Raw genomic sequence first — 15,618 nt, 5'->3', positions numbered from 1 at the left:
ATGAGGAGCCAGTTGGCTGGACACGTAAATCATAGTGTGACAGCAGAAGCACCAAGTCTTATTCAGGCCTGGCCTTTCTTTAATATCTGGCAGATAATGCTAGAGTAAATTACACTGGCAACAAAAGGTTATTTATCACCCATGGAAAGAATCAGACACACAAATCTTAAGGGAAACTACAAATAAAAACATGACGATGAGAAAAATTGGCAATATTAACCTCGATCTGGCCGATTGTTGCCTGGTACTCCTCTTCTCTGGTCTTGAAGAGCATCTCGGTCTCGTCAATGAGACTTCCCAGACTGCAATCCTGCCAAACATGATAAGGGACACATAATGAGGGAAGGCGGTGACTTACTGATCCTGAAAGTGGATTTACTTTTCAATTTATTAGTTAAACAAAAAGAATGCATTCAGGCAACTGAAGTTAATTTATATACGCTTTCTTGCCATCATCAATTTAATATTATTTTACAGTTTTGCAGGTGTGTATGCATTTAACAGGAAAAAATAAGTGTCTTACAAAAATACAGGATATGTTTAAATATGTTAATGTCTAAACCTGGCTTTACACTTTCATCGCAAGTGAGTCTAAAGGAAACATCTTTTCCAGTGCAAGAAAAAAACTGTTTCTAAATTGTTTGTCGTAAAGGATAACATCGAACGCAATCTATGCAAGCTAAGCTAAACACAAACTCACGGCTTCCTGGCTGCCTCCTCCACAGTCTGCACCGTTGTTTGGGGTGCTGATGAAGGGCACGTTGTAGTTGGTGAAGTCCTCCCAGAGCAGCAGCGTCTCCTCGTTTTCTTCCCACGTCAAACTGTCACAATCGTCGTCGATGTCGAAAGTGTCTCGCCTGGCAACAAATGAATTATCTGAGCAATTTCTGTAGCAGGAGGTAAAACATGGGGAAGAGAGAAGGATAGGGGGGAAATAAGAGCAGAGAGAAAAGAAAGGATAACTGATATAGCAAAGAAAGATGTGAAATTGTTTAGGAAAGAGAGTAGAACCTAGACAAATCTAGACAGGATTTGATTTATTTTAAGTTGCAGTATTTTATTTCACCACTTGATGGCGACAGATGATTTTCTAACAACAATACAAAAGGTGGTTTCACAACCAGCAACTTGTACTGGTTCGTTTCTGAACTCACAGCTGGTTGAGCACACGCTTCATCTCATCCGTAATGTTGAGGGTTCCAGCCGCTTCCTCTTCTGACGTGCTTGGATCTGCATCCATCTCTGAGTTTTCCTCATCTGACAAAGCTTTCTTCTCTTTTTTCCTGCAGGCTAAAGGCCCCTGAGACCACACACAAGCACAGAAGACCATTTAGTCATAAAAACAACATGCTCGCATGCACACTTTGCAGCACAACACTTTGGAACGATGCATTTTATGTATCAATACTGATCGAATTTATGAGAAAAAATATAAAACACTATTTATTTGATGTCCATGACCTCAAACAGTTAGCTAACCAAGTCAAGCTAGGGTCAATATAAGTAGGATTTTACTATTACAAGACTACTATTACAAGACTACTTTACAAGACTACTAAGTCTTGATTTTCGTCCTCATTTTCTCATAATATTAGTATTCGTATATAAGTATTCAAAGTAAGTATAAATATAACAGCCACAGATTTGTTAATCACTAGCATTAGCTATGTTGGGAAGCTCGTTCAATTAGCATGCGATTTCTGTAGCTTCCTCTTTGCAACCATTTCATTAACCTTCGCTTTATGTTTGAATACAGATAGGATTTATGAGAAAAAAATAAAACACCATTTATTTGATGTCCATGTCCTCCTGCCACCTCAAACAGTTAGTTAAACACAATAGCTAAGTACGCTAGTCAAGCTAGGGTCAATGTGAGTGGGATTTTACTATCTAAGTCTTGATTTTCATCTTCATTTTCTCAAAATATTAGTATTCATATATAAGTATTCAAAGTAAGTGTAAATATACCACAGATTTGTTAATCAATAGCATTTGCTAGGGCAGCATGGTGGCTTAGTGGTTAGCACTGTTGCCTCACAGTAAGTAGGTCCTGGGTTCGAATAGCCTTTCTGTATGGAGTTTGCATGTTCTCCCCGTGCTTGTGTGGGTTTACTCTGGTTTCCTCCCACAGTCCAAAAACATGTTGATTGGTAATTCTAAATTGCCCGTAGGGGTGTGTGTGGTTGTCTGTCTATATGTGGCCTGTCCAGGGTGTACCCCTGTCTACAGCAGATCCCTGTGACACTAATTAGGAATAAAGCTTCCTCTTTGCAACCATTTCATTAACCTTTGCTTTATGTATGAATGCAGACAGGATTTGTGAGAAATAAAAATAAAACACTATTTATTTGCTTCCGTTTGGCCAAAAACATTCTGTTTAATAAAAAAAATGCAATTTGGAAATGCTATCCATGTCCTCCTGCCACCTTAAACAGTTAGCTAACCACATTAGCTAAGTACGCTAGTCAAGCGCAAGTATTAAAAGTAAGATAAGTATAAATATGACAACCACAGATTTGTTTATCACTAGCATTAGCTATGTTTGGGAGCTAGTTCAATTAGCATGCGATTTTGCTGTCCAAAGATATGCCAGACATCTTTCACTGCTATTTATATTAATGTTGTAGTTTGATGGTTATCAATAAAAGACTTCCTGAGCATAATGACATAAACCCAGCAGAGATGGAGGAGGGTACTGGCAGATTTACAACACAACAGTGTCACTCACATCCCCCTCACAGTGACCGCTGGAAATAGACACAGAAACACAAGGTCAGGTTTCCAGCTCTTGCACTGTACAAATACTCTGACACAATGACACACAGCAATCTATAAAGGTTCTGAACATAAATTTTCGTTCAAGAGATTTATAAATCTGACTAAATCTCAGCCATGTCTGTAAGCTCTGCTCAGATACAGTGTTATGCTTCGGTCAGCTCAGTATCTGGAATATGACACCCCGATGTGCAAAGATCCTGCATCAGCAGATTTGCTGGTCTGGGCTTCGTCCCTGTGTGTGGTCTTTGTGGGTGTTTGTGCATGTGTGTGTGTGTGTGTGTGGTTTGGTCACTTTTGTGTCGATATGCTTTAATGTCAAACACAGACTTTGTGTGTGTGACTGAGTGAGTGTGTGTGTGTGTGTGTGAGAGAGAGAGAGAGAGAGAGAGAATGTCTAACAGAGAAATAACAGCAATGTGTGTGTGTGTGAGAGAGAGAGAGAGAGAGAGAGAGTGAGATAACAACAGTGTGTGTGTGTGTGTGTGTGTGTGTGTGTGTGTGTGAGTGAGACACACCGCTGGAGTCTTGGATGGACTGACATTGAAAAGGATGTCCTCAGAGTTTCTCTGTTGTGCTACATCACAGAGCTTCGCCGTGATGTCGATTCTCCTGCAGATGTCCATGTCCACTTTCATGGCTTTCTCCTGGATTTTAGTGTCCAGCTCAGACATTTGCTACAAATAAATAGTCTGGTTATTCATATGGCATATCACTTATTAAGACATTCTTTCTAAATGTTATTAGCACAGCTTATTCCCTATGGTTTGAGCATACTGTGTTGGATAAACAGAGGAAAGATGCAGTGTCACATGACATGACGTAACTATAACGAATGCCTAACAGTTGTGCAGTATAAATATTTTTCTGTTACATGTTTAGTTATACATGTCCTGCAAATGAGGAATGGGAGGAATGGGATCAAGTTAAACACTTCATGTTAGAATCCATTTGTTAAAAGGAAGAGTTAAGCAAAAATAATAAAATGTACACAATGTTCCTTATAAGGATACAAACAAATGATTATCTATTGCTAAGTTCATTGAGAAGCCTTTAGGCTAGTACAGGAGGTATGCTAAACCACAGCTATGTGGTTCTCAGTCATTGATTATTTTCCTATAACAGCACGTCCCGAGTATTTACTCCTTACCTTGCTATAATGCTATTTTATGTACCAGTGGTCTTACTTAGCACTTTTCATGATGACTGATACTTTACATAAGCAGCATTAGCTCTTGTACAAAATTAAAGAAGCATTTTGTGAACAACTGTGTACATTTAATAACATTTCTTTCATCTATCCTGACAAAATCCAACATGGTTAAGGCTCAAACAAATTTTATTTACATTAATCATTTTAGCCCATGCTACATGACAGCACCAAGCCAGAATAACACAGACACCGAGCATTTTCTGGTTTGCTTTCTCCTTATCAAATCCTTGACATGGATCAGTTGTAATGACTGCCACACCAGGCGAGTTAGTCTTGTAGAACACACACTGCATGTTAAATTCTTCCTTACTTTCAGACCAGGGAAACTTCTCCTGTTTTCTCCAGCTCTACAACGAGAAGCAGGACGCCGGCGACCCTTTACAGTGAAGGTCAATGATAACTTATTAGAAAATCCTTGACAATCCTGAAATTATTTTCCCATTAGTGAAAAAAATGTGTGTAAATAAATATGTTGGTTCATAGAGCACATATATATGCTTGCATGAACCATGATGCACATGTATAAGCCTCTATATACTAGTTTATGCAATAAACCATTTAGAATGTGTACCCTTTGTGTATGAGACACTATATACATATAGATATGTAAATAAGACAGTACAAATGTACATAATCCACTATGTACGTCTGTATCTATGTACATGCATAAGATACTATGGATGGCTATAATACACTTTATATTTACATAAGCCACTGTGTATGAAATAAAACACTGTGCATGTGTATTGTGCACTATGTTTGGCTATTATACACTACATACATAAGCCGCTCGATATGTTTATAAGCCACTGTATATGTATAAGCCACTGTGTATGTTTATAAGCCACTGTATGTGTATAAGCCACTATGTATATGTATAAGCCACTGTGTATGTGCATAAGCTACTATACATGTTTATAAGCCATTGTATGTGTAAGAGCCACTATGTATGTGTATAAGTCAGTATTTATGTTTATAAGCCACTATGTATGTTTATAAGCCAGTGTGTATGTGTATAAGCCACTATGCATGTTTATAAGCCATTCTGTATGTTTATAAGCCACTGTATGTGTATAAGCCACTATGTATATGTATAAGCTACTATGTATGTGCATAAGCTACTATGCATGTTTATAAGCCATTGTATGTGTAAGAGCCACTATGTATGTGTATAAGTCAGTATTTATGTTTATAAGCCACTATGTATGTTTATAAGCCAGTGTGTATGTGTATAAGCCACTATGCATGTTTATAAGCCATTCTGTATGTTTATAAGCCACTGTATGTGTATAAGCCACTATGTATATGTATAAGCTACTATGTATGTGCATAAGCTACTATGCATGTTTATAAGCCATTGTATGTGTAAGAGCCACTATGTATGTGTATAAGTCAGTATTTATGTTTATAAGCCACTATGTATGTTTATAAGCCAGTGTGTATGTGTATAAGCCACTATGCATGTTTATAAGCCATTCTGTATGTTTATAAGCCACTGTATGTGTATAAGCCACTATGTATATGTATAAGCTACTATGTATGTGCATAAGCTACTATGCATGTTTATAAGCCACTGTATGTGTAAGAGCCACTATGTATGTGTATAAGTCAGTATTTATGTTTATAAGCCACTATGTATGTTTATAAGCCAGTGTGTATGTGTATAAGCCACTATGCATGTTTATAAGCCATTCTGTATGTTTATAAGCCACTGTATGTGTATAAGCCACTATGTATATGTATAAGCTACTATGTATGTGCATAAGCTACTATGCATGTTTATAAGCCATTGTATGTGTAAGAGCCACTATGTATGTGTATAAGTCAGTATTTATGTTTATAAGCCACTATGTATGTTTATAAGCCAGTGTGTATGTGTATAAGCCACTATGCATGTTTATAAGCCATTCTGTATGTTTATAAGCCACTGTATGTGTATAAGCCACTATGTATATGTATAAGCTACTATGTATGTGCATAAGCTACTATGCATGTTTATAAGCCACTGTATGTGTAAGAGCCACTATGTATGTGTATAAGTCAGTATTTATGTTTATAAGCCACTATGTATGTTTATAAGCCAGTGTGTATGTGTATAAGCCACTATGCATGTTTATAAGCCATTCTGTATGTTTATAAGCCACTGTATGTGTATAAGCCACTATGTATATGTATAAGCTACTATGTATGTGCATAAGCTACTATGCATGTTTATAAGCCATTGTATGTGTAAGAGCCACTATGTATGTGTATAAGTCAGTATGTATGTTTATAATCCACTATGTATGTTTATAAGCCAGTGTGTATGTGTATAAGCCACTATGCATGTTTATAAGCCATTCTGTATGTTTATAAGCCACTGTATGTGTATAAGCCACTATGTATATGTATAAGCCACTGTGTATGTGCATAAGCTACTATGCATGTTTATAAGCCACTGTATGTGTAAGAGCCACTATGTATGTGTATAAGTCAGTATTTATGTTTATAAGCCACTATGTATGTTTATAAGCCAGCGTGTATAAGTCACTATGCATGTTTATAAGCCATTCTGTATGTTTATAAGCCACTGTATGTGTATAAGCCACTATGTATGTGTATAAGCTACTATGTATGTGTATAAGCCAGTGTGTATGTGTATAAGCCACTAGGAATGTTTATAAGCCACTATATGTGTATAAGCCACTGTCTATGTCTATAAGCCACTATGTATGTTCATAAGTCACTGTCTATGTCTATAAGCCACTATGTAAGTTTATAAGCCACTGAATGTGTATAAGATACTATGCATGTGTATACTCCACTATATATGAGTATAATACACTATACATTTGTATAAACCTCTATGCATGTGTATAAGCTACTATGTATGTGTACAAGCCACTGTGTATGTTTTAAGCCACTATATGTGTATAAGCCACTATCTATGTCTATAAGCCACTATATATGTTTATAAGTCACTGTCTATGTCTATAAGCCACTATGTAAGTTTATAAGCCACTGAATGTGTATAAGCCACTATGCATGTGTATACTCCACTATATATGAGTATAATACACTATAAATTTATATAAACCTCTATGCATGAGTATAAGCGACTGTGTATGTGTATAAGCCCTGTATGCGTGTATGTCTACATGGTACTATTCAATCCAATTTTATTTGTATAGCACAATAGACACTGTCACAAAGCAGCTGTCACAATGCACAAAGAGGTGATGTTTGTGAGGAATATTACAGATCGTCATAAATAAAAGATAACTGAAGCTGTTCTACTATAACTATGTTAAAGCCACTTGCTAATTTTCTTAGCTGACATGATGAGCCGGTGTGACAAAAATAAATAACACGAGGCAAATCCAGACGGAAATCCAGACGACATCTCAGTAAACTGTTTACTCATTCCTCCAGAATCAGGTCAGTGACGATGCATTACGGCAGGCTTGCCGTTTATAAGGTTTGAGATCATGTCTCTGCGATGTGAAGCAGAGCTGATCAGACCTAACCGAGCCTCTGCTGGCACACTGTGTTAGCTGTGTTCTCACATAGCCGGAGGAAAAAATACAAATTAGGTCGACTCTGCATCATTCCTATCTCGAGACAGGATCATACTGTATTATGGCTAGAGATGGCTGATATGATGTGACATGAATACACCTGGTTAATTGTCTTGCTGTGGTATAAGATGACTAAATGTTTAGGAATTTTTGCGAATAAGAAACAAAGCCAAGGATGTTGAAATCTGTGTGGTCTAGATGATGTTAATCCGTTGTGAATGTAGGAAGGAGTTCAACTGCATGATGCTACGTCTGATTTGATGAGCAAATAGATGTCAGTAGGAAGTCATTTGGAACTTGGCATGGCCTGAAGGTGCTAAGAAATGCAATCAAGCTAAAAATGAAAAGAAAAACATTTTTGTGTGTAAATGAATGTAAATCTTAATAATAACAGTTTTCTCCTAAACCTGCCAGAAATGGACCTGTAAAAAATAAAATAAAATAAAAGAATGAATAAATGAATAAATGAATAAATGAATAAATGAATAAATGAATAAATAAATAAATAAATAAAAATAAAAATAACTAACTGAATAAATTAATAAATAAAAATAAGTAATAAAAAAAGAGGAAACTTAACTTGGCAAACAATCATGACATTACTAATGAAGATCACTATGCAGTTCTGGTTCCAGACAGAAACCTTATCAGAACCATTATGTAATTACTCCATTTGACCAGTCAGGGTTCTGCACTATTTTAAGCTCCATCAACATAGACCAGCTTGACGAATATGGGAACTGGGTAAGTAAGTGGACCCAAATACATCACTTACATAAAGTACGACTCAATTAACATTGGAAATGGTGACAAAACACCAGCTTATGGTCAACTGGTCAAGCCTTGCCACAATGCCTAGAGCAAAGGCACTAATAAAGTATATAGAGGTCTGTGATAGCTCACTTACATCACTCATGAGGCTTTTGAAGACCACCAGTTCAGCCTTTAACCTCTCCACTTTATTCCTCAGCTCTTCCTGAATGGCCTCTGACTCTTGAGCACTCTGAGAACACACACACACACAGATATATGATACAGATGCCTGAAAAGTTTCAAGAGCAAATTTACAAAAAAGGTGGAAAAAAAAGATTTTTCACACTTTTCATTATACATGCTATTCAGTTTTTTTTCCTGGTGGCAACTCAGACTGTAATCTGAGCTGAGGATCAAACTGCATACCCTGGGGATGTGACGCTGCAGTGCTACCCACTGTACCGCCTGACACCACCTTTTATGGTGTGTTCCCAAAATAACTGAAAATGTTGTTTTCATGTGAGTATTAAAATTTTATGTTCAGGTTTCAAGCTAATATTTAAAGATGACCATTTTAGTAAAAAGCCTAATGATTAATAATATTAAAAGAAAAATGACATATATTATGAGCACTGAGAGGTGAAGTCTGAAATAACACTGAGTATCTCCTCATCATGGCACCTGTTAGTGGGTGGGATATATTAGGCAGCAAGTGAACATTTTGTCCTCAAAGTTGATGTGTTAGAAGCAGGAAAAATGGACAAGAGTAAGGATTTGAGCGAGTTTGATGAAGGGCCAAATTGTGATGGCTAGACCACTGAATCAGAGCATCTCCAAAACTGCAGCTCTTGTGGGGTGTTCCTGGTCTGCAGTGGTCAGTATCTATCAAAAGTGTTCCAAGGAAGGGACAGTGGTGAACTGGCGACAGGGTCATGGGCAGCCAAGGCTCATTGATGTACGTGGGGATAGAAAGGTATCAGAATACACAGCAAAAGGGGGACCAACACAATATTAGGCAGGTAGTCATAATGTTATGCCTGGTCAAGATTTGTTGAATTACATACTTTTCATACTGGTCTAGTAATTAGTGCTTTTAAATGTCATTCTCTTCCCCACACCTGTCCTGAACCTCTGCATAAGCAGAGAATGTATTCTGTAAGGAAAAGATGAAGGTTAATGTGTGAGCCCATGTGGCGCAGAACAAAATGTTAAAGGTTATATGGAACGTGAGGCTCTCGTGGGAATCGGCACTTCATGCTTTTTTGCTGAGCCGAGCCACGCTCTTGTACAAGCGGATACGCAGTTGTCTATCGATTTCCAGTCGGGTGAGAGATGCAGAGATTGGTTCTTAATGTGTGCAGGATTTCTTTATGGTGTTGGATGTCTTACCTATGGCCTTTAAGTAATGACATTTTGTCAACTGGCTACTGCACATCACTGTGACTTTGAAATTGAGAGAAAAATCCGGCACGGTTTGGGTGTTTTACAGAATGCAGTTAAATACATCCATCAGGCATAACATTATGAGCAGTGACAGGTGAAGTGAATAACATTGATGATCTCATCATGGCACCTGTTAGTGGGTGGGATATATTAGGCAGTAAGTGAACATTTTGTCCTCAAAGTTGATGTGTTAGAAGCAGGGAAAATGGACAAGCGTAAGGATTTGAGCGAGTTTGAAGAAGGGCCAAATTGTGATGACTAGATGACTGGATCAGAGCATCTCCAAAACTGCAGCTCTTGTGGGGTGTTCCTGATCTGCAGTGGCCAGTATCTATCAAAAGTGGTCCAAGGAAGGAATAGTGGTGACCCCGCAACAGGGTCATTGATGCACATGAGGAGCAAAGGCTGGCCAGTGTGGACCGATCCAAATTAGCAGTAAAAGGGGGACCAACACAATATTAGGCAGGTGGTCATAATGTTATGTCTGGTCGGTGTATATACACAGATATCTTAAAAATATATAATTTTACTAACTGCATCCTATGTTTTTCTGAAAGACTGCTTTCGTTCTATTCTTCCTAAATATATTAGTCAGCTAAGACATATTTCGTATTTGCCGGTTGCTTCTTTTGTTTCACATTGGAGCTACACAGCTAGTGTTGCTAACAAAAAATCTCAGATTCGAGCTTTCGGACACTGTATAACTAATACAAAGATATTGAAATGTATATTTAAAAGAAAAATCTCCTGCTTAATAAATAAAAATCAGCTTATGTCACCTTCTAGTCATGTAATGTTCCATGTGATGGTTTGTTTAATGTACTTTATTATTATAGGTTACGCAACAGCTTAAAAAGGCCTGTTTAGGCCTGTTGGTTATTGCTTGTTAATATTAATGGTAACGAAACATCTGTATCTAGGATACTTGTTTAATACAGTCTTGATAGACTGTGTGTGTGTGTGTGTGTGTGTGTGAGTGTGAAGGTGAGCTCACCGCTTGCAGTGACTCCAGCATCGTTTCCAACTGCTCTCGTCTAGACAGCTCTTCCTGCCACCTGCAACACACAACACACACCTGATATGAGAGCATGGCCGGTGTATGGAAAACAGATGTGCATTTGAGTCTAAGTGAGAAAAATAATAACCTCAACTCAAAAATGTGTTACTATTTGACTTACTGCGTAAAACGAAAACAAATCTGCAGAGCATTAAATTTGTTTCATCAATAGATAATTTCCACATCTTTGAACCAAACAAGGTGGAGATCAGAGGATGACATTTGACTGCCAAATCTTGTAATTTAACCTATTAGTTAACTGATATACAAAACAGTTTTTATGTTAATGTGACATTCTGACAGATTTGGTTAGTCTTAATGTAACAGTAGAGAACATCATGATGCAAATTGAGACTCAAATCAGTCTCGTTCAGACAGTCAGCTAGCTAAGTTTGTAATATTAGGCTATTTGTAGGTGTGTCTAATTTGCATATTCATGTACATTCATGCATCCCAGCAACTGTATTAGAATAGAAATCTAACAGATGTTCTTCACCAATTCTTGACGTTTCATTGAGCATAAGAAATATTACACAACTAATAATTTTACACAACAAATAATTTTACACAACCTTTCCATGAAAGGTTCTGCTTATAGTTTCTGGTTTCTCTAATAAACCTTATAAACCATATAAATAAACCATATTCATATTAGAGATCATGTGACCTCAATAGTCTTGAATTTAGTAAAATATTAGACAACCATTTTTTATTATGTGATTATTTTCACCATTTCTAAACATATTTCAAGCTTAAAATATTCTTATTTTAGGAGCACCTTTCCAGAAATAAATGCCTGAAAATGGTCAAATTAAAGAATAAGATCATTTCAAGCTTGATGTATTGAGCTAGAAAGTAAAGTTCTTTATAATCTTATATTAATAATTTATTTTCTATATTTTGAGTTATTTTTAAGTACTAAAATTGTGCATTGTGTCCTTTCCCATCTATGAGTTATTTACACGGCCATGAGGAGGTTCCCTGACCACAGGAAAAGCTTGTGCCATAAATACGGGTTTCACTGATTATAAATGAGATGAAAATATGAGACAAGCGATTCAGACATCAGGGTATCTATTGCTATGCACTGGAATGCACATGAGGGTTAAACATCAACTTAAAACCCAGCAGGTATAAATGGTTCAGGCGGTGAAGCCCAGGCGTCTGTAGTCTGTTTATCAGGCCACTGTGTAATTTAATCTCGATGCAGCAGAACAGACCAGGAATCAGCAGCCTGAAAGGGGCAGAGGGTTCATCCAAAGACTGAGCTGCGTGACAGATTTTGCATTTATAGAGAAAAAAGAAAAAAAAAAACTGGTGCACTGACTAGACCAGAAGCCACTCATTCAGAAAATCTCTTCCTAGTGCCATCAATGGATAAATAAGTGATTTTAGCTTCTGGTATGGAAATCCCAGTTGAGAAAGCACTTAAATAGAAATGGCTTTGATTTAATTCTGCATGTTGAGGAATTTCCCTTTAAAATAGGAGGACAGAGTCAAAGATTACAAAATACGCCACACCTTTACCGAATCTAAACCAGCTGGACAGTAAAGAAGGATATTAGATGGAGAACAATGACAAGCTTATGAGAGTTTCGACTGTGGAGGATTTCTCACATTCTCTCTTTCACCCACGCCTGTCTACATTAACGAGGATTATCTTAGACAATGCCGTGTTTTTGTATATACATAAGCCAAGCTTTAGACAGCTGAAGTCTGACTGGCGGCATCATCACGAATTTTAAATATTAAGTCACTTGATAAAATGATATTACTTTCTCTTACTGATGGAGACAACAAGGTGCGTTTTGGTGAAATACTCTTCTGAAAGCTTCCACGAATTTTATCATCTTCTAAACGAATACTCTACTTTCCAATGATTTATTCTCTAGCAAGAAACGAATGAAAAAGAACTCTCTGACTAACCATGTTTGTTACAAAGGAGCTGTTGCTGGAGAGTAAGACCCAGACTGGGGGCGGGACATATTCACTCAAGAGAATTTGATTGGGCAATTACAAGATTAGTGCAGGTTTGAAAAAGAAAAACAACAGTTTTTTTCCAGAAGTAACAATCTATCATACTATGACTTTGAGTAATATTGGTGTCAATATCACAAAAGGACAAAAACCTCTATTTTGATTTCAATTGCATTCTGTGGGTGAAGATATTTTCCCTACAGCTTTATTTACGTGAAATTCATACTAAGAAATCCAAATACTGTGTGAGAACTGATGGCAAATTCCAGCTTGATCCAGCCAGATGAAAAACTCTGATATGATATTATCAGTTAATAAGGAATAAAGCTTCATTTCAAGCGGTTCAGATTCAGATGGAAGTAAAGATCACCAAGCAGCAACTCTAAAGGACGGAATGACTCCAGCTTCCCATGTAAAGCTGATGTTTTGAAAGTAATGTATAATTACAATGTACCCAGAGTTCTGCAGAGCAAGAAACACACACACACACACACACACACACAAAACCCTGCAATGCAGTGAACAAACAACTTGTAAGATCATTTGCCTCAAAATGTCAAGTATAAAACCAAACTAAAGCCGGGGCCTATTGGCAGTAAAGATGCAACTAATCAAGCTTTGCAGATAGAAGCATCTCCTGACCACCTAAGCAGCAGTGCTCTTTGAGAATCACATCAATTTCAAAGAATGAGTCCCGGTTGCTATGGCAACGCTCATGAGCAACACCAAAATAGCTCATCAAGCTCCCCGTCACAAACTCTTCTTTCTGCGAGTAATATATCGGAGCTGCATCTTTAAGGAGAGCTGCCTGTTTCCATTGGGCACAAACAGTAAACACCATCCCATATCACACAGCATAGCGTCTGCAGCGTCGGCATACTAATAAGCCATGCTACTGAGTTTACACTGAGGACTGAACCGAGTGACTGGACCACAACACACACACGCGAACCTCTAACCACAATAGATCCACGGGATTGAAACAGAAGCCTGTGCTCTCGGTTCTGCCTTTCGGTTCTAATCTAAAAGAGGACCGGTCGCATGTAAAAAAAATTATTTAAAAGCTCCATAGTTACTTTTTGTCTCTTAACATATGTACATGCTCTATAAATATGCATAATACTACTCATATAATCGATCTAAGATTTAAAAACAAGACATTAGGGATCTAAGAATTTGAATAATACACACTACATTGCCAAAACACTCCTCCAAATCATTGAATTCAGGGGTTCCAAATCACTTCCATGGCCTCAGGTGTATAAAATCAAACACCTAGGCATGCAAACTGCTTCTACAAACATTTGTGAAAGAATGGGTCGCTCTCAGGACTTCAGTGAATTCAAGCGTGGTACAGTAAGTCCATTCCTGAAGTTTCCTCACTACTAAATATTCAACGGAAGCAATAGGGAACAGCAGCAACTCGGCAGGCCACGTGAAATCACAGAGAGGGGTCAACGCATGCTGAGGCGCACAGTGTGCAGAAGTCGCCAAATTTCTGCAGAGTCAATAGCTACAGACCTCCAAACTTCGTGTGGCCTTCAGATTAGCTCAAGAACAATGCACAGAGACCTTCATGGAATGGGTTTTCTTGGCTGAGCAGCTGCATCCAAGCCGTACATCAACAAGTGCAATGCAAAGAGTGGGCCACTCCATATTAATCCCTAGGGATGCCATTAAAGTTCATGTGCATGTAAAGGCAGACGTCCTAAAACGTTTGGCAATATAGTGCAAGTTATAAGTCCAGAAAATAAGCGGGTAAAATGAAGCTCTTTACTGAATCTGATTTAATTTATCTTTACTTAAATTAACAAAAGAAATACCTCTATTTTACAATTTATCTACAAAACGAAATAATGGAATAGGAAGGAAATTAATGTCAATGTGTACAAAAGACATCAATTCAAATAATAAGTAAAAAACAAATAAAGAAAAATAGTTTTATATTTTGTTTTGATCCTGTTCTTTTGATCCTGCTAAATATGACATGGTTAGCTTAACAACCCAGGATCTGATTTCCCAGCATAACCTTTACCAAGACATAAGTCTCACATCAGTCTAATCCATACCAATTCCAATCACTCCACAGATCCTTATGATCAGCCAATGGTATTGTCTAACAAACGTATTGATCGGGCCCTAGTCCCTTTATTATGACCTAAGGGTGCCGCCATAACTGGAGCCTAGTGTCCAGATTGCCGTCTCAGCTGCTTCAGCTGTGTTTTAAATCACACCCCACTATGGTGTTCCGAGCTGTAAAGGTCACTGAGGTTCACAGTTACATCACATCCAGGCAATCACGTCATGACACACACAGCAGCTTAGCATAATTTCCTTTGTGACTGAGTGTAATATGAGCAGCAGGGTGTAGTGTGATCGAAATCGTCAGGGATAAATATTACAGCCGCAGTGAAAGGTTTACTATTTTATACATTTTTAGAATAGTGAAAGATATTGCCACTACAGAGAAATATAAAGATTTATTATTACCATAAGCTAATATTCTTCAATCTATCTTCAAAATATGAGATGACAACCATTTTACAGCCTTCCTAATAAATATGTAAATATATATATATACAAGCTTATATGTATATATTACATGGCCAAAGTTATGTGGACCCCCTCCTAATTACTATAGACAAATATTGGCAGTAGAATGGGTTAAGAGCTCAGGGATGGTAAACATGGCTCTTTCAGGGAAATTTCACAAATTTCACTTTAATGCCCATGATATTTAAAAGGCAGCTCAAAAAGGTGTGATGCTCAAAGGTCTACATACTTTTGGCCACATATTATATATAAAAGCTTTCTCTTCTCTTTTTAATTTCAGCAATAAAAAC

At 37.4% G+C, this 15,618-nt stretch overlaps 1 protein-coding gene across 2 annotated transcripts in view; it reads right to left on the bottom strand.

Annotated features, from left to right (window-relative positions):
- iffo2b (intermediate filament family orphan 2b) overlaps window positions 1–15,618 on the bottom strand; it is a 47,351-nt gene that overhangs the window by 5,678 nt on the left and 26,055 nt on the right. Inside the window, exons 2-7 of one of the 2 annotated variants that reach the window (XM_058373682.1) lie at window positions 10,736–10,796; window positions 8,453–8,548; window positions 3,294–3,452; window positions 1,155–1,300; window positions 701–887; window positions 221–310 (exon numbers count right to left, since the gene is read on the bottom strand). In XM_058373682.1, the coding sequence (XP_058229665.1) occupies window positions 221–310; window positions 701–887; window positions 1,155–1,300; window positions 3,294–3,452; window positions 8,453–8,548; window positions 10,736–10,796 (739 nt within the window). The remainder of the gene's footprint in view (window positions 1–220; window positions 311–700; window positions 888–1,154; window positions 1,301–3,293; window positions 3,453–8,452; window positions 8,549–10,735; window positions 10,797–15,618) is intronic. The other variant, XM_058373683.1, reaches the window with a different exon arrangement.

Source organism: Hemibagrus wyckioides, linkage group LG21 (genome assembly GCF_019097595.1).
Source record: "Hemibagrus wyckioides isolate EC202008001 linkage group LG21, SWU_Hwy_1.0, whole genome shotgun sequence".
NCBI classification, from domain to species: domain Eukaryota; kingdom Metazoa; phylum Chordata; class Actinopteri; order Siluriformes; family Bagridae; genus Hemibagrus; species Hemibagrus wyckioides.
The sequence above is the reverse complement of the archived record's forward strand: the minus strand, read 5'-3'. Positions and strand labels throughout refer to the sequence as shown.